The sequence below is a fragment of the Geotrypetes seraphini genome, chromosome 7, assembly GCF_902459505.1.
Source record: "Geotrypetes seraphini chromosome 7, aGeoSer1.1, whole genome shotgun sequence".
NCBI classification, from domain to species: domain Eukaryota; kingdom Metazoa; phylum Chordata; class Amphibia; order Gymnophiona; family Dermophiidae; genus Geotrypetes; species Geotrypetes seraphini.
The window spans coordinates 103,975,493-104,002,872 of NC_047090.1; the positions used below are offsets into that span (position 1 = coordinate 103,975,493).

The window sequence follows — 27,380 nt, forward strand, 5'->3', positions numbered from 1 at the left end:
CCCTTTTTTCCCTCATTTTCCTTTTCAATTTATTTTCTGCATCTGTCTAGATTACATTCTTACTACCCTCTCATCAATTTCTTTTTTTACTGTCTACCTAAATCTTACCACCTCTTTCCCTCACCTCTCCAGTGTTTCCCTAACTCAATCCTTTTACCCCATCATGTGCCCTCCTTTTATTTATCCCCTCCTTCCATCATATACCCTCTTTCTATAACCCTTCCATCTAGTACCTTCTCCTCTCTCTGTCCACTTCTATCTAGCATCTGCTCCCCTCTTTCTCTCCTCCCTCTCTCCCATCTGCACTTCCATCCAACATAGGCTCCCCACTACCATCCAATGTCTGCCCTTTCTCTCTCTATCCACCCCTCTTCAATCAGCATCTGCCCCCTTTCTTTCCCTCCAATATTCTTCCCCCTTATGTTTCTCCCCTTTCTCTGTACATCAATTCCATCAGCACCACCCTGCCCCCTTACTTTCTCTCCACCATTCTTACATTCCAGCAGTCCTGCTCCTTTCTCTCCCTTCATGCAGCAAGTTCCCGCAATGACTGTAGCTGCCGGCTGCCAGTCCACCCCACTCCGACGTATTTGCTCTGGAGCGGACTTGGCAGCCGCATGCTGGAAGGTCCCGCGATGACTAGTCTGCTAGCTCTGTTCTGGAAGAAGTAAGTTATGTTGGAGGGGGTGGACTCGGCAGACGCAGGGAGTTGCGGCAAAGTCCCACAATGACTGCATCTGCCGGGTCCACCCTCTCCGACGTAATTTACTTCTTCTGGAGCAGAGCTGGCAGACGAGTCATCGCGGGACCTTCCTGCACCTCAGCACGGCTGCCGACTCTGCTGCAGAGAAAGTAAGTCAGAGGTAACGTGACCATTTATTTTTTTCATCAAAAGAGGACATCTATTAATTGACTGTGTATCCTTTCATTTCTTTCTTTCTGCACTCAGGCCCAACAATTGTCCCTTTCTATTCCCTCCCTCCTTCCTTCCCATGTCCTTAGTGCCCCCAGTGCCTCCTTCCCGTGTCCTTAGTGCCCCCAGTGCCTCCGTCCTGTTTCCTTAGTGCCCCCAGTGCCTCCTTCCCGTGTCCTTAGTGCCCCCAGTGCCTCCTTCCCATGTCCTTAGTGTCCCCAGTGCCTCTGTTCTGTGTCCATAGTGCTCCCAGTGCCTCCTTCCCGTGTCCTTAGTGCCCCCAATGCCTCCATCCTGTGTCCTTAGTGCCCCCAGTGCCTCCGTCCTGTGTCCTTAGTGCTCCCAGTGCCTCCATCCTGTGTCTATAGTGCCCCCAGTGCCTCCTTCTTATGTTCTTAGTGCCCCCAGTGCCTCCGTCCTGTGTCCATAGTGCCCCCAGTGCCTCCTTCCCATGTCCGTAGTGCCCCCAGTGCCTCCGTCTTGTGTCCATATTGCTCCCAGTGCCTCCTTATGTCCCCCACTGCCTTCCAGATTTTGTCCATCCCCAAAGCCAGCCTGCCTGCCTGCCTCCCTCCCTCCCTGCCGTACTAAAGCCTGCCTACATCCTTCCCTCCCTGCAGCAGAAAAAAAGGCCTCCCTCCTTCTTTTCCCCCAGTCCACGCCGCTGCAGTCTTACCTCCCCGCTGCTGCTGCTAATCGCCAACAAGAAGTCTTCTTTCCATCGTCAATTCTGACGTTGGAGAGGAGGTTCCGGGCCAGCCAGGCAGTGATTGCACAGTAGGGCAGGAGGACACGGACCTGGTCGGCTGTGCACACCCCCTAGGGCGTGCACCCGGAGCGGACCGCCCCCCACCCCCACTCCTCCTTGGTACGCCACTGGCTATATGCAATGAAGGTCACAGCTTCCATCAGTCAGCACCTGATTGAGTAGGCATACAGACAATCACATTCATTTGCTCAGATCGTTCATGGGCTTCATTGTACGACAATGGCTTCATTGATAAATCTCTGTGAATATTAATTGCACTAAATACGGAGCATGATCCTTCCCAACTAAATCTTTATTAGACTTTTAAGGAAATAAAAGAAACAACAGGTATATCTGTTTAAGTTAAATCTGTCGCTTACAAAAGGGTATATTTTGACTGGAAACACTACCTCATTTCAAAATAAAGACTTTTAGCCATTTACAAGAAAATGAGACAGATATGGGTCCCAGTTGCGTGTGGAGCACTGAATCTTCATTTGATTGCCTGTTACATAGCAATTTATTTAGAAACAATCACAATTTCTTGTTACAAAACAAATATAGCTAGTCGACTACTAGGTAGATTGAAAACAGGGGTGTTTTTGTCCAAGATCGAAAGTTTTCTCATTGGATGCTGCTATCAGAAACCTACAGAGAAGAAAGAAAAATGGGAACGTGAGCCATTAGAGAAGCAAAAGAAGTGATTCATTTATATACTCACAAGTTCTCTACTAGCTAATTACCCACAGATTTCCACATTTATTTGGCGTTTGCTATCATGCCCATCAAGAAAGTTACCAGATTTGATTTGATTTATTAAAACTTGATTAATTGCCAGAATGATAACAAAACAAAGTAGTACACATTCAATAAAACAATTAGAAACATAAAAGGACACAAAATGTAAAAGTAAAAGAAGAAAAATAAAAACAAGGGAGCAGGGAAAAAATTGGGAGAAAGAGAAAGCAGAGCTAGCAGATCCCTGGAAACAGAAACATGATGGCAGATAAAGGCCTATTGGCCCATCAAGTCTGCCCATCTGCAGTAACCATTATCTCTTTCTCTCTCCGAGAGATCCCATGTGCCTATACCAGGCCCTTTTGAATTTAGACACAGTCTCTGTCTCCACCACCTCTTCTGGGAGACTGTTCTATGCATCTACCACCCTTTCTGTAAAAAAGTATTTCCTCCGATTACTCCAGAGCTTATCACCTCTTAACTTCATCCTATGCCCTCTCATTGCAGTTTCCTTTCAAATGAAAAAGACTCGACTCATGCATATTTATATTAAGCAAGTATTTAAACGGCTCTACTATATCTCCCCTCTCCCACCTTTCCTCCAAAGTATACAGATTGAGATCTCTAAGTCTGTCCCCATACGCCTAAGAACTGATTGGGGATCTAGTCGGACAGAAAAAGCTTTTTCGAAGAGATGTGCTTTCAGAAGAACTTTAGCGAAAGGAAAGGGCAAAGCAGTGTAATTTTAAGGGGGGGGGGTTAATGTGATAGGAAACCCAGATATTTGTTCATTTCTGTTTGGTGGATGTCAAAATATTGGTTCTGAAATATCCAATTTTATTGTAATTATGGTGTCTGGGATTTTATTTATCCGGTGACAGCCAAAGTTAAATATTGGGCCCCAAATTATTTATGGCTTGCCTAACCAGAAAATTGCTGATTTAAACAATTGCTGATTTAAACAAAGGGCAGTAGGGCACACAGCAAGAAATGCACCAAAAAGGAAGAGATAAAATTACCTCTATTTTATTTGAAGGTGTGACTTTCAGTACCACCACGACCAAATCCTGAAAAATAGCAAGAGGCATACTTTTTAACATAAGGGGAGACATCAAACTAAAACAATAATATTAACTATGTATTACATATCATGTTCAGGAGAAGTTCAAGAAGTTTTCATTCAGCCCAGCATGAGAGAGAAGACATAAAACTGGGGATCCAGAAGATTTAGGACCACATTTAAGCACTGGCCAAAGATTTAAGCACCTACTGCTTCGATTAATGCAATTTGCTTCTTTCAGGTCTCCACTTAACCAGCTCTCTCTCCTTCGGTCTGTTAACAATTCTGTTGCATGACTCATATCCCACCAGCATCACTACAGTGGCATAACCTCTCTCCTCAAGTCACTTCATTGGTTCCATATCTATTTCTGTGTACAATTTAGACTCCTTTTACTAACTTACAAGGGCATTCATTCTGCAGCCTCTCAGTATCTTTCCTCTCATCTCTGCTTATGCCCCTCCATTGGGTTGAAGAAAATTCCCCCAAAAATGTTTTAAAAAAGAGATCCAGAATCAAAGAAACTCCAAGGCAAATCCATCAATTTGGAGGGATCTACTTAATATTTCCTAAATATCTGAAGCAAATGGAAAAAAATTGCTTCAAAAAGGTTCACTGGACTAAATCCACTGAAATTTCAGACTTGTGCTCACCAACTCATTTGACAGATTCAGTTTGAAGCCATTTATCTATCTTGGTGTCTCGCAAACCTTTTTCAGCCGCAGAACACTAAACTCAGGAATGCATCTAGAAGGCTTCCATGCAAGCACAGACATCGACTGATGATGTCACAAACATGTGCATGTCATCATCATGTCGACATCTGCGCATGCTCAGAGGCCCTCCAGACACGGCCCTTAGCTCGGGAGGCCTTCCAAAATCTGTAAAAAAAAAACTGCCAGGTTTTGGAAGTCCCTCCATCTGGAAGCCCTAAAATTCCAGTATGCTGGAGGGCAGAGAGGAGGAGAGGTGGCAGCACTGGTGCCAGCAGTGGCGGATATCTATCTCTTGCGGCACACCCAGAATCTTGCCATGGCACACTGTGTTGTCATGAGTAGAAATAGATCAACGAATCACAAACTGAATCCCAAGGTAAAACACCCAAAGGCAGATTCTACCCTTCTGTGATTCTATTAATTAGTCATTTTCTAAAGCTAGGAAGATTTGCATACAAATGAAAACTTACCTTTGGGTCCGAACATTGCATTGTAGCATGGATGATTACAATAAGGTTTCCCTTCATGCTGCAATGAGAACAGAACATTTTACTCGGGGGCAGTGTACAACATTTTGTGAGATTTCATGGCTAAAATACTAAAATTACAATGAAGGAGTGAGGACTGGAGAAATGTCAAATTTGATTGAAGAGATTAATTTTCAGAACATAAGCGCTGTCGTACTGGGACAGACCAAAGGTCTATCAAGCCCAGTATCCCATTTCCAACAGTGGCCGATCCAGGTCACAAGTACCTAGCAAGATCCCAAACGAGTAGTAAAACAGATTATATGCTGCTTGCACTAGGAATTAGCAGTAGATTTTCCCAAGTCTATCTTAACAATGACTTATGGATTTTTCTCTTAGGAAATTATCCAAACTTTTTAAAAACCCTGCCAAGCTACTTGCTTTTATCACATTCTCTGGCAACAAATAACAAGAGTTTAATTACAAGGTTAGGTAATGGAAAATATTAAACCCCCATATTATGCTTTAACTTGTTTATTTGTACTCATCAAAACATTAAAGCATTATTGTTAGACATCTATCTGAGCTTCTGAAGGATGTATGTACCCCATTTTTTATACTTTAATCCAATGGTGTAGTGAGGGAGGTTGGTGCCTCCCTCGCTACACCATGACACCTGACATTGCCACCTTGTGAGCCCCCCCCCCCCCCAATTCTCTTTCTCGCTTCTTGGGCACCCCTACCCCACTTTTCCCCACTGCTTGGGCACCCTTCCAACTCTTCCCCAACATTTGAATCCCCTCACCCCACGTACCTCTTGAAATGTTTGTCAGTGCAAGCAGTATCTTCCTGCGCCTACTGCTTGCACCGGCATCAGTTCCTTTCTGACATCACGTCCTGGTCCCCTAACTAGGAAGTGGCATCATAAGGAAACTGACGTCGGCGCAAGCAGCAAGTACAAGATGATGCTCGAGCCGGCGAACATTTAAAGAGGTATGCGGGGAGGAGAGGCACTGGTACTCCCAGCGATGACAGCGCCCGGGTCAGTCGGCCCCTTGTTCCTCTTACTATGCCATTAACTTATTTTCAATATAATTTTGTATATTTGAGGACCCCTAGACAGGTGTAACAGGTAAGGAGTGAATTCCGAGCTAGCTTAATAATGAGTTTGAAATGTGTACAATATATTTTGAAATTATAAGTGCTTTGGCAAAAAACATGCCAGGGAACCTGGATGAAAGATATTATTTTTGGATGCAAGGTTCAATTTTCCGAGCTGTATATTGAAAACACATTCTGAATAAATTACAGGTTGTACTAAATTTAAAAAAAAAGTCTTCTGTAAAGACTCTGGGCAGATTCACAATCAAATTTTCCAACAGAAACACAGGGGGAAGTATTTTAATAATCAAATTTGTTTTAATTTAACTCGCTTCAGCTTGCAAATTGTCTGGTCTGTGGTTCAAAACCACATATTTTTTAAACAATATAACATCTATATTCCCCTTGGTATTCAGAAGAAAACTCCATCTAATTCTTTTTTATTTTACATTTTTATTAATTGTTTCATTTTTACAGAATGGAATAAAAGCAATTGTTACACCAGGGCTACTCAATTTGAGCTGAGATCCAGAAATTTTGGCTGTGGAAGGATGCACATTTCCCTAATTTCACACAATAATAAACCAGTAAATTACTTTTTTCCTATCTTTGTTGTCTGAGTCTTGTATTGGTCTTAAATGTCTCTTTTCTGCTTTTCTCTGATTTTGTCCTAACTCTCTTCAGAGCTTTTTTGACATTTCTTCTTTTCCTGTGCTCAGCATTCATCTTTACTGTGTATCCCTTTCCACCTTGTTCAGCATCTCCCCTTTGTGTTCCTAACCCTCCTCTTGAGTCCAGTATTGCTTCTCTGTGACCCTGTCCCTTTATTCCCTCCTGGTCCAATGGCTTTTCTGTGTCCCTGACCTTCTCCCATGTCCAGCTTCTCTCTCTTTCTTCCTCCTCCTGTACTCCCCCCATCTGTTGTCTATCATCTTTCTCTCCATGCATCTCTCTGTTGTAGCCCTCTCTCCCTAGTTTTATCTCTCTCTATATTTTCTCCATCCTCCCCCAGGTACATCATCTGACCCCTTTCTCCTCCCCCCGGCCAGTACAGTATCTCCCTGAGCCTGAATCAGGCATCGCTCCCTTCTTGTCTCCCTATTGCAGAGAAGCTTTAAGGCCCTCTCCCCATCTTCTGCCCTGGATTCTTAAATATCTAATACTAGCCCCTTATGCCACTTCATTCCAGCATCTACACCCCTCTCTCCTCTGGCCCGGTCTTTCTGTCTTTTCACTGCTCCCCCCCCCCCTTTCCCTGGCCAGTTCAGCATATATCTCTCCTGAGCCTGGATCCAACATTTCTCTCTTCTTGCCCCCCCCCCCTCCCACTGCATACAGGCTTTAGGACCACTCCTCAACCTTTACTCTGCCCCTCTGAATGTCTAACACTAGCTGCGATAAAGCACTGCAGCTCCCTCTTCTCATGCCAAGGTCCAATATCGCCGCAGATGACCTCACCTTGAGGATCCTCCACACTCTGCAGTGGTTTGTTGCAGAGAGAGTGTTAAAAGCTGCCCCTCTCTGGCTAGTGAAGCCTCGTCTCTTCCACACTTGGCTCCCTGATGCAACTTCCTGTGGGCAGGTATGACAGAGAAAAGGCTCCAATGGCCAGAGAGAGGAAGCTTTCAGCACCCTCTCTGTTGCAACCCACTATGGAGTGTAGAGAATCCTCAGGGGGAGAGGGGAGCTGGAACGCTGCACTCTTAGGGGGGGGGGGAGGTTGATTCTATAAGTTGCGCCGGAAATGTCAGGCATCTAGAAAAATGGTGTATGCGCATGTGAATCACATCCACGCATCACTTAGAGAATCACGGCTACTGGCAACTGTTAACGTAGGCCAGGGTTTAAAGGCCTACATTTGCAGCGTTTATGTTCATCGTAAAATTGCAGCTAGTGATGCTTAGTGTTACCTAAGGCCAACTCCACTCCTAAATACGCCTACTTAGGTATGTAGCATCACTTAAGCATCAGTAGGCACCCAGGTGTCAACTGCCAGTCCTGGAAGACACCTAGGTGTTTTTAAAAATTGTTTTTTAATCAGCTTTTAATGGTACGATCAATTATTGTGCCACTTTAAAACAATTAAGTTAGACACTGGCAGGCACAATCTAGATGCCTGCCAGCGCCTAACTTTAAGCAGCCCTTACCAGAAATTCCTTCTGGCTGTCCACATAGCAAGGTTCCACGGTCCAGATTGTGGACCTCGGTCTGCCCTTTGAGTGGCCCTGAGCTGCAGCATATCCAACCATTTGAGAACAAAAAGAACAGATTCATGACTTGGTGCTCTAATTAAGTGCCATTTGAGCGCTAAGATTATAGCATGTTGGTGCTTATGCATGTGAATGTAATAGTCATGCACGTGAGCACTAGGCGTCCTCATCAGTATTCTATAATATGAACACATATGTCACATTCAGTAAATTGCACTGAAAATAGGTGAATATTCCTGGCACCTAATCAACGCTCAGCGCTATTTTATAAAGTAGGAGTTCTCAACTAAGTCCTTGGGGCACACCCAGAAGGTCAAGTTTTCAGGATATCCATAATGAATATGCATGAGACAGATGTGCATGCACTGCCTCCATTGTATGCAAATGTATCTCATGCATATTCATTGTGGATATCTGAAAACCTGATGGCCTGAGCAACTGTGTGTGAGGACTTATGCCATCTGAAACCTAGTGTAAATCTTGGCACACAAATTGGGGGCGGATCCCTGGAATTCTATCTCTTGAGAACATCCACGTTTGGATTGTGCACTATAGGATTTAGACAACCTCTAACTGGTGACAATTAAGAACAGTAATTAATTGTTAACATCCAATTATTAATAATAGACTCATTAATTAGGTTGCACATGCACATCTGGGCAGATATTTGAGTGTCCTTTATAGAATCGGGGGGATAGTGCATAAGTGCAAGGGGAGGGTCATGGGTATCCCAAACACTTATGCATAGAGGTTAGAGAATACTTGCATCGTCAGTGCATTGTAATCGTCAGTGAGGACATGAAGTCTGCCAATCAAGTGGAGCAGGCTTCGTCCAAGGCAAGACAAATCATGGGCTGCATACGAAGGGGTTTCGTCAGTCGTAAGCCTGAAGTCATTATGCCATTGTATAGATCCATGGTGAGAACCCACCTGGAATACTGTGTGCAATTCTGGAGGCTGCATTATCGCAAGGATGTGCTGAGACTGGAGTCGGTGCAAAGAATGGCCACCCGGATGGTCTCGGGACTCAAGGATCTACCATACGAAAAACGGCTTGACAAATTACAGCTATACTCGCTCGAGGAGCGAAGAGAGAGGGGGGACATGATCGAGACGTTCAAGTATCTTACGGGCCGCATCGAGGCGGAGGAAGATATCTTCTTTTTCAAGGGTCCCACGACAACAAGAGGGCATCCGTTGAAAATCAGGGGCGGGAAACTACGAGGTGACACCTGGAAATTCTTTTTCACTGAAAGAGTGGTTGATCGCTGGAATAGTCTTCCACTACAGGTGATTGAGGCCAGCAGCGTGCCTGATTTTAAGGCCAAATGGGATCGGCACATGGGATCTATTCACAGGGCAAAGGTAGGGGAGGGACATTAAGGTGGGCAGACTAGATGGGCCGTGGGCCGTCTATTTCTATGTTTATTTATTCAATTTTCTATACTGTTCTCCCAAGGGCGCTCAAAACAGTTTACATTAATTTATTCAGGTACTAAAGCATTTTTCCCTGCCTATCATGGCAGCCTTACAAACTTGGGGCAATTGGGGGGGGGGGGGATTAAGTGACTTGCTCAGGGTCCAGCCTGGGTTTGAACCCACAACCTCAGAGTACTGAGGCTGAAGTTTTAACCACTGCACCACATTCTCCTCCTAATGCACTGAAGTACATCTTGTACTGTATGCATGAGCACCAAGATTCCATTAAAGAATTTGTGCTCCATTTTCTCATTTTGGCACCTAAATTTTGAGCACTGTGTAGAATTGAACCCTATATATATTTTTAAGGATATAACATCAGTGGTAGATTTTGTCAGCTGAAGGCAAACAAAACAATCACTGGTCTAGAATTGGTATTGTCTTGCTCGCCCTAGACAAATTCCAGAAAAAAAACAACAAAAAAACAATGAGGGACTGAAACTTTACCTCTGCATGGCTGCCAGATGTCAGTGTCTTGCCGCATTTCTCACATTTCAAGCATGGTCTGTGCCAGTCTTTACCCAGGGAGGTGACCCTTTCAGCTGTCAAGATTCAAGACAGGAAAACAATGAACAATGCTTAAAGTTTAATGGGATCAGTGAATTGCAAAGTCGATTTTGTATAACTTTTTCATTCCCAAACGATTTTCACAGTACACATATTATAAGCCCCATTTGTGTAGAGATCGGGTCTGAGACTTCATGCATTCAGTTTCAGTGATATTTTGGAAAAGGATTTGCCTTTACTAAAATTTTTGCAGGAGTGCAAATGTATTTGCTGGCTCACGTAGTAGAAGCAGCCATTTAACAAATATGCATATTGAGAAAATGAATGACACAGACCCAACAAAGTTTTCTTAGAGATATCAACACTTACACGTAAGAGTGGTGATTTTGCAACTTTCATACATAAATGCTGACATTTCTACATATGATGGCTGGATCATGCCACTGAGTTGGCCATGGCAACATGTACAGTGAGAATTCTAACCTGTGATGTTTCATGGCAGAGTACAGGAGTGATTAGCCATTGCCTTCTCCTGGGCAGTGTGTGGCTCCACTATGTTGCTGTTGCCCAATATAGGACTCCTCATCCTACACAGAAACATGATGGCACATAAAGGCCAAATGGCTCATCCAGTCTGCCTATCTGTAGTAATCATTACAGTTTAGGAGCTTATTCATTGGAAAGCTCCCTCACTCTCACACTCTTTGAGCCCCTTCACTCAGGACCAGTCTCAGGACCAAAAGCCAAGTTACCCTTTCAAAAGGAAGATTTATACCTTAGACCAGTGGTCTCAAACTTGCAGCCCGGGGGCCACATGTGGCCCGCCAGGTACTATTTTGAGGCCCACCATTGTTCTGGAATGTTGCCCACCTCACTGCTTTAACCTCATGCAAGTGCTTTCCTGCAAAGGCCCATAGGCATTATTCTGTAACAATGTACATAAGTGGTATAGGGTTGAATTCTATACATAAAATAGGCACTGAAAAAAACCACACCTAAGTGCTATTCTATAAGCGATGCCTAAATTTAGGTGCCATTTACAGAATAGCGCTTACATCTTGGAATCGCACCCAACTTTAGGCGTGGCCATTTGCATTGATGAAAATGTGGTGCAAAACCTCACACCTGAAGTTCGGCGCGGATGCCCCATATTCTGTCATTAAGCACATAACTTTGAGAAACGCCCCCGATCCGCCCATGACCTTCCTATCTCCGCAACCCCCTTTTTTGATACCCCATGTAAATTTTAAGGTTACAAATTTGTTTGGTATGTTTTAAATAAAGATTCCTGTCCTTGTACATTCCAATCTGCAGTTTCGTTCTTGTTTTTGGTTTTCCTAAATTATACACATACATTTAAATGAAAATCAATTAATGCTATTAATTGCTTTTTTAAGAACCCAGTTATCAGTGCTAATTGACTTTGTAATTCAACCAAGTTGTGCGCACAAATTGGGCAAGCGCTCAAATTTGCATATGCAAATCAAAGCATCATTTATTGAATTCAAGGGATAGTGTATGAATGCAAAGGGAGCATTTGCATGGGTGGAGCATGGGAGGGCTTGAGCTGGGCTGCCACTTATGCACACAATTTACAGAATACTTTGTTAGGCACAATCTTTTATACAAAGTTTGTGCTGCTCATTGACGAGATATTGTTGGAAAACATGGCCTTTATAGAAGGGGCATGATAAATGGTGTTCTTGTGGGGAAATCTATCTGGAAATGTAAAGAAAATATGAGCATGGCACATTCTTCATAGTTTAAAGCAGTGGTCTCAAACTGAAACCCTTTGCAGGGCCACATTTTGGATTTGTAGATCCTTGGAGGGCCTCAGAAAAAAATAGTTAATGTCTTATTAAAGAAATGACAATTTTGCATGAGGTAAAACTCTTTATAGTTGATAAATCTTTCCTTTTGGCTAAGTCTTAATAATAATATTGTCATTTATAGCTAAAGAGACATATGATCAAGAAACTGATTTATTTTACTTTTGTGATTATGATAAACATACCGAGGGCTTCAAAATAGTATCTGGCGGGCCGCATGTGGTCCCCGGGCCGCGAGTTTGAGACCACTGGTTTAAAGGATCTATGTTTTTGCAATGAGAATATTGTCACTTGATCAAATTAAGATCAGAAATAAGGTCTTTACAATGGCAGCTAGGATGATGTGAAAAATTATTTGTATGTTGTATCTAGGGACTTAACGCATTTTGCTCTAAGCAAGACATTTGCTTTGCTAAGGGATCATTGTGATTTGATGTACACGGGGGAACATACAGGGTCTCAGCAAAGCCTGAAGTTGGCCCCTATTTCAACAACAGAAAGGTTCCTGAAGAGAGAATTATATCAAAATTAAAATGCAACTGAGGGCGCAATTCATGAAAGGGCGTTAAGCACATTACTGCACGCTAACAGCTAAAAATGCCTATAGGAATATAATGACTATTTCAGATATGGTAGAGTGATTCTTCCACCATTCAAATACCCTTATAGTTTTCCTATTTTTCCATACAGTTTTAAAGGATCCTCAGCGGCACCACTTGGAACTCAATTATATTTCATTGTACCAAGCTTTACGTGTCAACTCTTCATCGGGTCCACAAAATTCTAGTATTTTTATTTAATATTTTTCACTTCTGCATATTTATCACAGTTTGAAATTCAGATATTTTATATTTTTATAAGCTATCACTTAGCTTTTAGATGTGGTCTCCGGCTAGGGGAATGTCATACCGACATGTTTCGCCTAAATAGCTTTATCAAGGAATTCTCCCCTATAAAAAACAGCAAAAGTTACATTAAACACTGTCCATAATCGCTATCACAATGACCCCCATATTTTATACAGAATCATTCCGATAGCATTCTTCTTACCCAGTATTAAGCCGACAGCCCTTATGACCACTCTGTCTTTAGAGATGGCGGCGGCGTCTTTAGCTAGCTTTTTATATCTACAGGTCCCGGGATCACTGTACTACGTGGCAACTACGTCACGAGGTGTCAGCGTCACAGGGCCCGGCGCCGGGCCCTGTGACGCTGACACCTCGTGACGTAGTTGCCACGTAGTACAGTGATCCCGGGACCTGTAGATATAAAAAGCTAGCTAAAGACGCCGCCGCCATCTCTAAAGACAGAGTGGTCATAAGGGCTGTCGGCTTAATACTGGGTAAGAAGAATGCTATCGGAATGATTCTGTATAAAATATGGGGGTCATTGTGATAGCGATTATGGACAGTGTTTAATGTAACTTTTGCTGTTTTTTATAGGGGAGAATTCCTTGATAAAGCTATTTAGGCGAAACATGTCGGTATGACATTCCCCTAGCCGGAGACCACATCTAAAAGCTAAGTGATAGCTTATAAAAATATAAAATATCTGAATTTCAAACTGTGATAAATATGCAGAAGTGAAAAATATTAAATAAAAATACTAGAATTTTGTGGACCCGATGAAGAGTTGACACGTAAAGCTTGGTACAATGAAATATAATTGAGTTCCAAGTGGTGCCGCTGAGGATCCTTTAAAACTGTATGGAAAAATAGGAAAACTATAAGGGTATTTGAATGGTGGAAGAATCACTCTACCATATCTGAAATAGTCTTGATTAAGGACCCTTATGAAAATTTGATTGTGCTATTAGTGAATTTATTAACATTATGGCACAAGAAGACCTTGGATTTGGTGGATATTCTGAAGAACAGTTTCAACATATATTGTTGAGACCAGCTTTACTAGATGATATTGAAGAGCCCTCTGCCCAGACTTCATGGTTGGATTTAGAACAAATTCACAAGCGTTTGATTAGAGCAGAGTTACATGGCAGCACTATGGTGCAGTATTTGAAAAACGGTATGATCCCTCGAGGTTTACGAATCTTGAAAGAACCTAAAATATCGGTGGTGGAAAAGACCTTTATGGAGAAGTGGACAGGAATATTGAATAGATGTTCACGTGACCTAATGATTCTATTGGTAGAAACCACCTCAGACATAGAGCTGGAATTGAGGTCTAAGACAGTCTCCATGGAGCTTCAAATGAAAGAAAATATAGAAAAAGAGGTATTTGAAAAACAACGTAATGAATTAGAGGACAATTTAGTTGAATTCAAAGATTCTATTAAACAGACAAAGATTAGAAAATGGAAGCGTGATGAAAAGGATTACCAAATGGGTAGGGTTTACACATGGAATAAAAAAACCCTCCCGGCTCCCTTGAAGAAGAAAGTTGCATTTAATGCATCCTCAGAAGAATCGGATATCACGAGTGGTGAATCAGTGGACCCCCCCTCTACGAAAAGTTCGGGGGACGAGGCACGCCCATTGAGAGGAGGTCGCCCCAGAGGAAGAGCCAGGGGTACGCAGAGGAACAGAGGAAAGCCCCCCAACAATGGAAGAACCAAATAGACTCTACGGTAGTGAATATCTCTAAGGCTATACTGACTAAGGAACAACAAGAAGTCTTAGAATTAGGTTTAAATTTTGCAATTTGCCAGTACCCTGACTTTTTTCAATTAAAAATCTTTTTCTTCAAATTTGTAAGGAAAATACAGCTAAAAATATTTTTTTCAGCAAAGGAGGTGAGTTGTGATTCTGAAGATGAAGTATCCATGGTGAAAGTCAAATCTAGATGGATCCCCCCTGGGCCGATGGATTCGGCAGTGGAAGTTTTCCAGACTTTAATATTGTTGAATATTTCTGAATACGAAACCTCCTTTAAAAAGCAACGGCTTCAATATAATTTGACATATGGTCAGCACCAAGCTTTGTTACAACTTAAAGATAAGCGAGATGTTATGATATTGAGAGCAGATAAGGGAGGAGCCACAGTGGTGCTTGATAGGGATTATTATCTGAATGAAGCGAATCGACAACTCTCTGACACCTCTGCATACCGACTGGTTCAAGATAATCCAGTAGGGAGGCTTATGAAGGAAATTTTTGATTGGATCACACCATACTATGAGAACAATATGCTCACAAAAAAAGAATATATCTTTTTACTGGAAAAATATCCCCGTACTCCAACTATATATTTTGTGCCAAAAGTCCACAAGAACTTAAATGCTCCTCCAGGGAGACCCATCGTAAATACGAGAGGTTCTTTACTAGAACCTCTATCTAAGTTTCTGGATATTTTTTTGTCAAAGAAAGCCCTCACTGTCTCTTCCTACTTAAAAGATTCATCTCATCTATTAAGAATTTTATCTGAGGAGGAATATATGACTGCCCAAACTATACTAGTCACTCTCGACGTTGTGTCTTTGTACACAAAAATACCCCAGCAAGAGGCTCTAGAAATCATACAAGAGAGTCTGAACGAGAGAGAACAAACTTCCAGGATTAGTACCCCGTTCCTGTATCAATTAGCAAAATGGGTCATAGAAGAAAGCTTTTTCATGTTTGAGGGGAAATACTATCAACAAATTCAAGGGGTGGCGATGGGGGCCACTCTGGCTCCCTCAGTAGCCACCCTATATATGGGCCGGTTTGAAGAACAGGAAATCTATACCTCGGCCTTTTTTGAAAAGATTACCCTGTGGAAGAGGTTCCTGGATGATATATTCTTCCTATGGGAAGGGTCAATGGATGAGCTTCTTCAATTTTTTGCTTGGATTAATACAAGGAATCCTCATCTTCAGTTCACTCCCTCACACAGCATGGAAAAAATAGAATTTTTAGATATTTTGATCATTAAACAAGACTTACAGCTGAAAACACAACTATATAGAAAACCAGTCTCCCGTAATACTCTTCTCCATTTTTCTAGCCATCACCCTTACCATCTCAAATTCAGTCTCCCGATCAGTCAATTTTTGAGAATTCGAAGAATTTCCTCGGAGGAGCATGATTTTAAGATAGCAGCTAAGGACCTTGAACAGCGTTTTACTGATAGGGGTTATCCTATAAGAGCTATTAGGCAGGCCTTTCTTAGGGCAAAATATGCTAACAGAAGTCTTCTTTTGACAGAACAACACACAGAAGATGACACAGATAAACTTATTTGTGTTCTCCCATATTCAATAGCAGCCAAGCAACTCATTTTTTTGATCAAAAAATATTGGCATGTACTACAAATCCACCGAGTAATGGCAGAAATTCCAATGTTTGCCTTTAAACGAGGCAAAACGATTGGTCAGACCCTAATTCAACAAAAGTTAGGGTCTTATAGAGACCATAAGTTGGGAAATCATGATGAATGTGGACGCTGTCAGTGGTGTTCTACCGCTATTAAGGGACCCACCTGGATGGATCCTCAATCTGGAAAAACTATAAGCCTGTTTCAGAATACAAATTGTCAGTCCACTGATGTGGTCTATATAATTGTTTGCCCGTGCAGTCTGGTATATGTGGGTAGGACTTCGCGTCCCGTACATATCAGACTGAACGAGCATAAGTCACGTTTAAAAACAAAAAATGTATTAGCTCCTATGGTTGAACATTTTTTAGCTAAGCAACATAGTATGGATCAGATCCAGTGGCGTGTGATTGAGAGCCTGGAGAATGGGAGGGAGGAGGGTAATAGCGAGGCAGTGCTGAATTACAAAGAGCAACGATGGATTTATCATCTTAACACTGTAATACCTCAAGGGCTAAATGGAGAATTAGAATGGGGGACCTTGATTTAACCTGTTGTTCTGGATAGGGGGCATTGATATTATCTTTATTGAGTTGTACGTAAATGAATGATATTTCCACCTTAATTCCGGCGCCGGGCCCTGTGACGCTGACACCTCGTGACGTAGTTGCCACGTAGTACAGTGATCCCGGGACCTGTAGATATAAAAAGCTAGCTAAAGACGCCGCCGCCATCTCTAAAGACAGAGTGGTCATAAGGGCTGTCGGCTTAATACTGGGTAAGAAGAATGCTATCGGAATGATTCTGTATAAAATATGGGGGTCATTGTGATAGCGATTATGGACAGTGTTTAATGTAACTTTTGCTGTTTTTTATAGGGGAGAATTCCTTGATAAAGCTATTTAGGCGAAACATGTCGGTATGACATTCCCCTAGCCGGAGACCACATCTAAAAGCTAAGTGATAGCTTATAAAAATATAAAATATCTGAATTTCAAACTGTGATAAATATGCAGAAGTGAAAAATATTAAATAAAAATACTAGAATTTTGTGGACCCGATGAAGAGTTGACACGTAAAGCTTGGTACAATGAAATATAATTGAGTTCCAAGTGGTGCCGCTGAGGATCCTTTAAAACTGTATGGAAAAATAGGAAAACTATAAGGGTATTTGAATGGTGGAAGAATCACTCTACCATATCTGAAATAGTCTTGATTAAGGACCCTTATGAAAATTTGATTGTGCTATTAGTGAATATAGGAATATAATGGGCATCTTTACCATTTAGTGCACGCTAACATGATTTTATACATATACGCTGCCCTGCTTAACGCCCTTTTGTGACTCCCCCTCCCCCTAAATGCATGATGGACCACTGGTCTGATCCAGCAGCGGCAATTCTTATGTTCTTATGTTCCTAATATATGTATTCTTAACCACATCATCAAGGTCGGTTGCTGTCTTCTGAACAAAGAGTGCCAAGCAACGCAAAGAAATGGAAATTTGGAGACCCAATGCTAAGATCAAATAGGAATTTATAAATCCTGCACAGCTTATCCTAAGGAAAATTGCTAGCTCCATTCTTCATCAAAAATTTGACTTCCTTTTTATGTTTTGGACACATGGAAATGATTACTTGAATTGCTGTGGTGAATTTGTTTCCACAGTTTAGTTACAAGGACTGAAAATGTACAAGGGGCTGCTGAAAAGTTCTGAGCCCAACCAAGAAGAGAATGGCGTGGAGCCATGAAACTTACAAGTCATTCCATACTTTTCTTTGGATCATTTGCTTTATATACATTGTTTGTTTTTTATCTTGTGGGTCAGTTGTGACTGTACGTATATACCCTTTGTGGATTGTTTTTAAGTGATTTGGATGCTTATTAAACTACTAACTGGTACATCTGATCTTCTGTTACACAATCTTTTTGTTGTTTTGCTCCAACTTTTTAATCCATTTCTGGGATCATGTACTAATTAAGCACTAACACAGTGTGCTTTTTCCCAGTCCAACATCACAGGGTAGCTGCCACAGAATCCAATGACACCACAAAAGCTGTGCTATCCAGAGAGCTTAAAATGTTTCCTCGTTTTCTATTACAAGTACCTTTATTTTTTTTCTTACTCTTAGTTCAAAGTTTCTTCTTTTTTTTCTCTCCTAATGTTTCTTACTTTGTTATAGAATAAAGGTATGCACTTGTAGACTGGTCATGCTGTCTAGTTTTTTATTTTAAAAATTGTTTTCCTTCTTCTAGTTTTCTATTTATCATGTTACCTTGAAATTTTGCAGGTATCAATTCTGATGAGAGGCTCTGAAGAGAACCAGCATGACGATATTAAAGAATTTTTTTTTCTTCTCTAAATAATGGGAGGATAATTTCAACACAAGTAAAACATTGTTTAACTAGCAGAAATGGGCTCATATACAACTGTTGACTCTATATGCCGGCTTTTAGTTCAAAGTTTCAAAGTTTTTATTAGCATTTGATGAATCGCCTATTTTAATTACTAAGCAATGAACAACATTTAATAAAAGCATAAGTCATATAACAACAAACAAACTAACAAAAATTCTTCTATAAAATACAGACATGAGACAGAAGGAAAGGAGGAAAAGTTACAATTTTGTCTTAGAACAAATAAATAATCAAGGCAAAAACAAAAGGAAATTGAGGGGGTTGAAACTAGAGCATATTTTATAATAAGATTAAATGTTAAAAGCATCTTTAAAAAGATAAGATTTTAGTGATTTTTTAAAAAGTATAATATCTTTTTCGTTTTTAATATATTTATACTCTGTAAATCCAGAGAGCAGGATTTGGAATTGCACTTTAGAATTTTTGAAATTGTGCACATAGATCTCAATTCTAAAAACGGCACCTGAAGTTAGGAGGCGGTAGGCACTTTGCCGCCACCTACCTTAATTTAATCAATACTCTTACTGGCTGCGCCAATTGAAAAACAAAACAAAAAAAAAAGAGGAGTCTAAGGGCGTCTCTAAAAATGCTACCGTTTCCCACCTATGGAAGCGCCTTATGACGCCTAAATCCACTGTAGGCGTGGTTAATGCCAGAAGTGGCATTAGGCGTCGTAAGGTACCTCTGTAGGCATGATTCTCATGAAAGGTAGACACCGAGAATGTAGGCTTTTAAAAACCCTGGCCTACATTTCCGGCACTGACCTTTCACATAGCTGCAATTCTGTAAATGGTGCTGCTGTATGATTGACAGGCAGTCGGCACTATTTACAGAATCCGGGCCATATTGATGGTCAGAAAAAATATCTGCACAAATAAGCATGTGTAAAATGTGTGTCTGAGCATATTTAATTTTGAAAATCTTGGAAAGTCCAAAGAGTGAAAAGTACATATACGCTTACACCAGTGCAGCGGCTATGAAATGACCCCTCCCCCCAAATGGGATATACTGGGTCCCTAGCTAGATTCATAAATATAAATGCGGCAAAGTGAGAGGCAGAATCTCTTAAATTAAATAATAATCAGAGAGCATAAACAGAAAACTTAGACTTTCAACAACAGAACTATTCAAAATGTCTGTGAGTTCTACTGCATTAAGGGGCCTTTTTACTAAAATGCATTAAGCACTTTGCATGGTAAATCGTGCAGTAAATGCTAGTGCCCCACCATTTTAAGGAATTTTTTTTATGTTAAACAGTGTGATTTGGGTGGAGAATGGACATTGTAACATTAGCCAGATGGTCCAGTACACTTACCACTCACTAACTGGCTAAAGGCTAACGCAGAGTTAATGAACGAGCACTTACCACCTCCTAAATCAAGGTTGATAAGTGCTCCAGCGTTAACTGCCAGTATCATCTGCTAATTTATACTTTAACCCTCCCCCCCCCCCCCTCTTTACAAAGCCATAGCGCAGTTTTTAGCACCAGCCATGGGTAGTAACGGCTCAGCCCAGAGCAGGATGAATTCTTCCAGGGCTCCTAGGCACACAAGTACACTGGGCCCCCTAGACCTGCCCTCGCCCTGCCTCCTGCCCCGTCCCCAATTATTTACCTGTTTTATTTACTTCTTTATTTCCACTTGTATTTCTTTTTTTCTTTTATTATAAAATTCAAAACAAACAACAAAGATTACCATACCAGTGCCAGTGTACAGTTTTAGTTCTATGCAAGCCCCAAACATCCCTGAACAAATCCCCCTTCCTTCCCTTCCCACCTACTTGGCTAGGACTTTAACTCTGAACCCTTTCCATGCATATATGAAAGCGTTCAAATATTTGTAAAAGCAGTAATACTATCTGAAATATAAGTCTATATTAATAACCAAGTTTACAACGCCTCTCAACTGCCTCACTCTACATCAACCAACTGTAACCCATATGTATGTTTAAACAACCAAATCTGTAACTCCTCTGGTACGTTCCCACATTCTGGTATGTTAATTTGTAACAAAACAACAGGGCAAGTAGTCCACCAAAGAATCCAACGTGGAACAAAAGAAGATCGGCAGACAATAAGGAGATTCAAATCAGGTTTATTCAAGGTGCTCCCAGGAGCCATGCCTCATGCATTTCGCCAAACAAAGCTGGTCAATGCTAACAGAAAACCATGTTTTTCATACACACAGGACACAGAACCACCCTCACCCAGTATGGAATAAGTAATCACAAAATGCCCTCTCCACCCCCCCTTTTTTTTTTTTTTTTTTACAAAAGCACGGAAGAGGTTTTTAGCGCTGGCGGCCTGAATGTTCTACGCTGTTCTGATGATCATAGGAATTCTATGACCATCGGAGCAGTGCAGAGCATTCAGCATGCTGGCTTGTGTTACAAACTGAAGGAACGGTACAGTTTAGGAGGTGAAAAAACAGTGGTGCATATCCCCCAATACTGAACAAAATATACAGATAGCAGATGTAAATTTGCAAAAAAAAGAGAAATAAATCACTGTACAAATTAGCAAATAAAACAAAAAATGGAAAATAAGATAATATTTTATTGGGCTAATACATTTTTTAATTAGGTTTCAGAGGTCAAACCCTCTTTCCTTAGGTCAGTAAAGTATACTGCTGTTACAGTATCCTGTCCTGACCTGAGGAAGGAGAATTTGGCCTCTAAAAGTTAGTCAAAAATGTATTAAAATTAGTCCAAGTTATAGATGGTTGCAGTTGAAGCAGGCCATTCAGGAGGGGTTCACTGATTGGAAAAATCTTAAAAATCAGTATAGTTTGCTATTCCTGTGCTTCCAGGCGGATTTTCTGGGTCACCAGGCCGCTCAGTGGTATAAATTAATATCTGAATTTTTGAATAAGAAACCAAAAACAGGTCTTTGTGGCATTTGAGGCATTGAGATAAAGCATCAAATTACTGTGTCCCAATGGCCACGAATCTGGGCTTGGAGGATGAGATGTACAGTGTCTGCATCTATGAGACAAACGTGGTTTTTCTTGTTATATAGAGCATGTTGGACTCCGGTTAGATTACAGAAATTAGATAGTTCCAAGTATAATAGATACTGGCACTGTCATCTTGAACCTGGGATGTTAGATCATCTATTATACTATTGTCCCTTGATACTTCAGTTTTGGAGATCCATTTGGGATCAGGTAAACAAAGTAATGGAAAATCCAGTGGCACTAACATATGACACTGTGCTATTTGGCACTATGATGAGAATTAAAAGCCAAATATCTCATAATAATATATTTCTCTTTATTATGACAGGGGTTGCCATAAAGCTTATTCTAAGGAATTGGAAAAACTGGTATAGACTGAACTATTCCTTTTGGTGGGAGTCTCTCTGTCATGTTTTTAAGATGGAATGTAATATGACTATACAACAGGGTCATTATAAGAAGTTTCTGAAGATTTGGGAGCCATTGACAAAATTGTGCAAAGAGTGATTGGTGAATTTGCCCTTTGGTCATACACGTCCAGGGTGGGTTGAAACATATTTTTTATTTCTTAATTAGAGTGTACTTATTGAATATAGTTATAGGGGGGTGATATATCTATTTGTCATAGATTACAATTTTAATATATTTAAGTGCTTTTATAGTATAATTTGATTGTATTATATGTTGCACTTACTTGTGGTTTTAAAATAAATAAAGATAATAATAAAAAACATTAGTCCATTAAAATGATCACTGTATTTCCATTTTCTATTTATAAATATTTATCAATACAGCTACAATAGTACTTTATCCTGTAACAAAAAAATTAAAAAATAGAATTTTTTTTTTCTATCCTTGTCGTCTTGATTTTCATATAGGCTCTCTATCAGCTGAATTATGTGTTTGGGTATTTCCATTTGCACTAGAGTTCTCCATAGTTTATTCTAATCCAAACAGTCAAAAACTTTGCTGTAGTCAATGAAGCAAAGGTATAGGGGGTTTTGATGTTCTTTGCTGTTCTCCAATAGTCATCTAACATTGGACTAGGAGCACGAGTTGATGGCACCTAACAACCTTTCTGCTTTCCTCATGTTGTCCCAATTTCTGCTTTCCTCATGTTGTCATTTTCTTCCTTCCATCCACTGTCTGCTCCTTCCAGAAACTGTCTGCCAACCCCCTTCCATCTTTCCATTTCTCCTCCTGCCCTCCCCCTGCCCCCTTGGTCTGGCATCTATCTTCTTCCCTCTGTACCCCTCATGGTCTGGCATCTCTCTCCTTCTATTTCCCTCTCTCTTCTCATTTCCTCCACTCAGATCTGATATTTCTGTCTCCTTCCTCCTTTCCCCCCATGCTCTAGCATCTCTCTCTTCTCTATTTTCTTCTTCTGTCTAAATTAAATTCTCTCTTACTATTCAGTCCTCAGTTTCCCTCTTTTCACTGTGCCTACCCACAGATTGCCACCCCTTTCCTTCACCCCTCCACTGTCTCACTAACTCTCTTCTTCCCCCCCATCCAGTATATGCCTTTTTCTTTCTCCCCTCCTTCCATCCAGTGTCTGCTCTCCCCTTTCAACTGACATCTGTGTGCCCTCTTCTCTCTCTCCCCTCTCCTCACTTCCATCATCTGCCCAACTGCCCCTTTCTCTCTCTTTCTCTCTCTCCCATTCCTAGCCTCCACCCCAGGCCCATCTCCCTCACCTTCATGCGGGTCACAACTTACTCACATTATTCTTTGGAGGGTATGCGGCCTGTAAACCTCCGCACCACCACCTTCTCCTGTTCCTCCGAGGGTTTCTGACCTCTGCGCCTCCACTTCTCCCCCTCAGCTCCTCGGAGTGCTTGCAGCCCGCACTCCTCTCCAGCTCCTTCTTCCCCACTGCGTTCAGGCCCTGCACTCCGTCTACGGACTCCTTGGAGGGGCTGCAGTTTGTGGTACCCTTCGTGCCACCAGCTACTCCTCTTCCTCCTTCCCCACTGCACCCAACACCTCAGAGAATACCTGCTACAGGTAAGTAACTTTGCTGTGCCTGCAGTATACGAGGTACAATTTCTATTGTTCACAGTAGTATTTTATAAAGACACAAAGGTCCCTATGGTAGAAATTCAATAAAATGCCACTAAAATGTAGACACCATAATGGGGCACCTTGGTGTCAATCCTATAACATCTTAAGGGTGCACCTAATCCGCTATAATAAAACCCTTAATGCGCATATACAGTTGAAACTTCGTGTGGCTATGATCCCTGATCCGTGGCTCCATGTTGCTACATGCACATTAGGAGCCTTCGGTGGTTTGCGACGTGTGCGGCGGTTTCCCCAGCAACGTTCCTGCCCCGATCTCCAACGCCGGCTAACTTCTTACGATGCCTCTCCTTCTCACCCCTGGACCAGCAGCGGCAGCAGCCACGGGGCATTTGCTAGGCTGGCCCACTTCGATAATGCGAAGTGGGCTGGCCTAGCAAAAGCCCCAAGGCTGCCCGACCTAGCGGATGCTGGACAGTGAGCAGGTAAGGGAGAAGGGGCACTATTGGACAGGGGGGAGGTAAAAGGAATGGGGAAGAGCTACTGCTGGACAGGGGGAGCAGGGAAGGGGTGCTGCTGGAGGTAAAAGTAAGGGAGAAAGGAAAAGAGGCAGGGGGCAGAGAGAAAGAAAGAAAAAAAGACAGACAGACAGAGGGCAGAAAGGAAGAAAGAAAGAAATGCCTTAGTCTAGCACCTGTTAATGTAACGGGCTAAAAAACTAGTCTGTTATAAAATACTAGCACCTAAACGCACCATGAAACATGCGTAACTAATACTATTCTATAAGTTGTACATCCATGAAGCATTCATGCTCCACCCCTATATATGCCCCCTTACAGTTATATGACTTAGGCCTAGATTCACTAAACTTATCTTTCCAATCCGATCCATGGGCGATCTGTGGTCGAGTCTCTGTGGGCGACTGATTCGCTACAACATCCTCATGCAAATGAAGTGATCGGACGCACGCCCCTTACTGACCCCACAGATCGCTGCAGAGTGATCCAGACGCATGCGCAAACCATCTATTTGCCTGAAGATATGATCCACACGTGCGCCTGCCCTCCACACAGGTTTGAGGTCAAAACGAAAGGGGGAGGGGTGGTTGCACTTGCTGGAATATGCTTTGCAGGGGAACAGAATACACCATAGAGCCCTGCTTTAAAACCGTGGGTTAAAACCATGGGTTGGCAGAGAGACAGGGCGGCAGAGAGCAGGGCGCTTTTTGTAAAAGGGAGATGTTTTATTTTTTGTTTTTACTTTTGATGCTAGTGGATTTCTGGGATTTCAGGACGGCAAAGAGCAGGACAATCGGCAAGGACGTGAGTAACTGGTCCTCAGCAGTCGCTTCTTTTTTGATCGGCCAGCCCAGTCGGTGTCCATGAAATTGTTTAGTGAATCACTACCTTCCTATATTTGCATGCCATTTCCCCTCATTTGCATGCACGGATCGGATCAGGTGCGGATCGGATCAGGAGGAAGGTTAGTGAATCAGGTCGGGGTCGCAAACTGCTTGGGACACGATCGGTAAGGTTAGTGAATCCTACCCTTAGACTTTGTTACTGAAAGAAAGGATAGTGAACTTCCTAGAATCTAAGGGGTTACAGGATCTGAGGCAACATGACATTACAAAAGGTAAATCATGCCAAACGAACCTGATTGAATTTTTAGATTGGGTGACCAGAGAACTGGATCGAGAACATATGCTAGATCTAATTTACTTAGATTTCAGCAAAGCCTTTGATACAGTTCCTCATAGGAGGCTCTTGAACAAACTTGAAGGGCTGAAATTAGGACCCAAAGTGGTGAACTGAATTAGAAACTGCCTTTTGGACAGATGCCAGAGGGTGGTGGTTAATGGAAGTCGCTCGGAGGAAGAAAAGGTGAGCAGTGGAGTCCCTCAGGGTTTGATGCTGGGGCCGATCCTGTTCAATATGTTTGTGAATGACTGCTGAAGGGTTAGAAGGAAAAGTTTGCCTTTTTGCAGATGATACCAAGATTTGTAACAGAGTAGACACCGAGGAGGGCGTGGAAAACATGAAAAAGGATCTGAAAAAGTTAGAGGAATGGTCTAATATCTGGCAACTAAAATTCAGTGCAAAGAAATGCAGAGTAATGCATTTGGGGTATAATAATCGGAAGGAACCGTATATGCTGGGAGGTGAGAGGCTGATATGCACAGACGGGGAGAGGGACCTTGAGGTGATAGTGTCTGAAGATCTAAAGGCGAAAAAACAGTGTGACAAGGCGGTGGCTGCTGCCAGAAGGATGCTGGGCTGTATAAAGAGAGGCATGGAAAGTAGAAGAAAGAAGGTGGCATAGAAAGTAGAAGAAAGAAGGTGTTGATGCCCCTTTACAGGTCATTGGTGAGGCCCCACTTGGAGTATTGTGTTCAGTTTTGGAGACCGTATCTGGCGAAGGACATATGAAGACTTGAAGCGATCCAGAGGAGGGCGACGAAAATGTTAGGAGGTTTGCCCCAAAAGATGTATTAGGAGAGACTGGAAGCCCTGAATATGTATACCCTAGAGAAGCAGTCTCAAACTCGCGGCCCACGGGTCGCATGCGGCCCCCCCAGGTGCTATTTTGCAGCCCACAGTCTTGTACCCAATCTCGCACTCTGGGCAGGAAGAGAGGCGCCGGTGTCAGCTGACTTGCAACTTCCTGCAGCCATTGCGTATGCCGGGACTCCTGCCTTTGCCTATCTGCCGGATAGGCGAAGGTAGGAGTCCCAGCATACACAACGGCAGCAGGAAGTTGCAAGTCATCTGATGCTGGTGTAATCTCGCACACTGGGCAGGAAGAGAGGCTCCGGCGTCAGCATCAACTGACTTGAAACTTCCTGCTGCCGTCACTTATCTGGGACTCCTGCCTTCGTCTATATGACAGATGTGCAAAGGCAGGAGTCCCAGCATACATGATGGCTGCAGGAAGTTGCAAGTCAGCTGATGCTGGTGCTGGAGCCTCTCTTCTTGCCCAGTGTGCGAGATCGCATACAAGATCGCGGCTGCAAAATACAGGAATTTCTGGACAGGGGAGGAGGGGAGAAAGGAAGGGAGAAGGGGTACTGCTGGACAAGGGGGAGCAGGGAAGGGAGAAGGGGTTCTGCTGGACATGGGAGAGGTAAAAGGAAGGGAGAAGAGGTGCTGCTGGACCTGGCAGAAAGGGAGGGAAAGGAAAGGTGCTACACACTGGAGGGGAGGGTGAGATGGTGCATGGGGAGAGAGCATGTTGGTTTGGAGGTGGGAAGGAGGGATGCCACTGAGGGAAGAGGCAAAGACAGAGAGAGAAAGCGTGCAGGAGGCAGAAAGTGTTGGACTCATGGAGGGCAAGATGGATGGGGAGGAAAGAAAGGAGGGAAGGAGAAATGTACTGGGGAAGGGGGAGAGGGTAGAGAATGAAAAGTTGGACTCATGGAGGGAGAGAGAGCGATGTTGTTTGGTTGAAGGAAGGAGGACCAGAGGAGAAGCATGCAGGAGGGAGAGAGAAAAAAAATGTTAGACTGGTGGAAAGGAAGGAGAAATGTTGGACTGGGAGGGGGGACAGAAAGGAGGAAGAGAAGGGAGATAGATTGCAGGGGGCAGAAAGGAGGAAGGGAAAGAGATGTTACACTGGGGGGGGGAAGGAGAGAGATGTTAGACCATGGATATAGGGAGGGAAGGAGAGAGAGATAGGAAGGGAAGACATGGAAATGTAGATTTTGAGAAGAAAGCAGAAAAATGGAAAAATTGAATGTTAAGTTAATGCCAAAGATGGATGCAAGGCAGAAAGTTAAGATGGAGAGAAAAACAGTCAATGGACAAGAAGGCCCTGGAAACTTAGTTAAAAGTACAGAAAAATAAAGTCACCAGACAACAAAGTTAGGGAAAATGATTTTATTTTCAATATAGTGATTGAAATGTGTCAGTTCTGAGAAAGGAAAGATGTTAAACTTTAACTGTGAGGGTAGCAGAAAAAATAGTTAATG

General features: G+C 42.4%; 1 protein-coding gene across 1 annotated transcript in view; it reads right to left on the bottom strand.

The window, feature by feature from the left end:
• Positions 1-1,955: 1,955 nt before the first annotated feature.
• The window catches only part of CRIP1 (cysteine rich protein 1), a 42,839-nt gene continuing 17,414 nt past the window's right edge, over positions 1,956-27,380 (bottom strand). Inside the window, exons 2-5 of the mRNA XM_033952259.1 lie at positions 9,880-9,974; positions 4,646-4,703; positions 3,419-3,466; positions 1,956-2,309 (exon numbers count right to left, since the gene is read on the bottom strand). Of these exons, the coding sequence (XP_033808150.1) occupies positions 3,426-3,466; positions 4,646-4,703; positions 9,880-9,974 (194 nt within the window). The 3' untranslated portion in view covers positions 1,956-2,309; positions 3,419-3,425. The remainder of the gene's footprint in view (positions 2,310-3,418; positions 3,467-4,645; positions 4,704-9,879; positions 9,975-27,380) is intronic.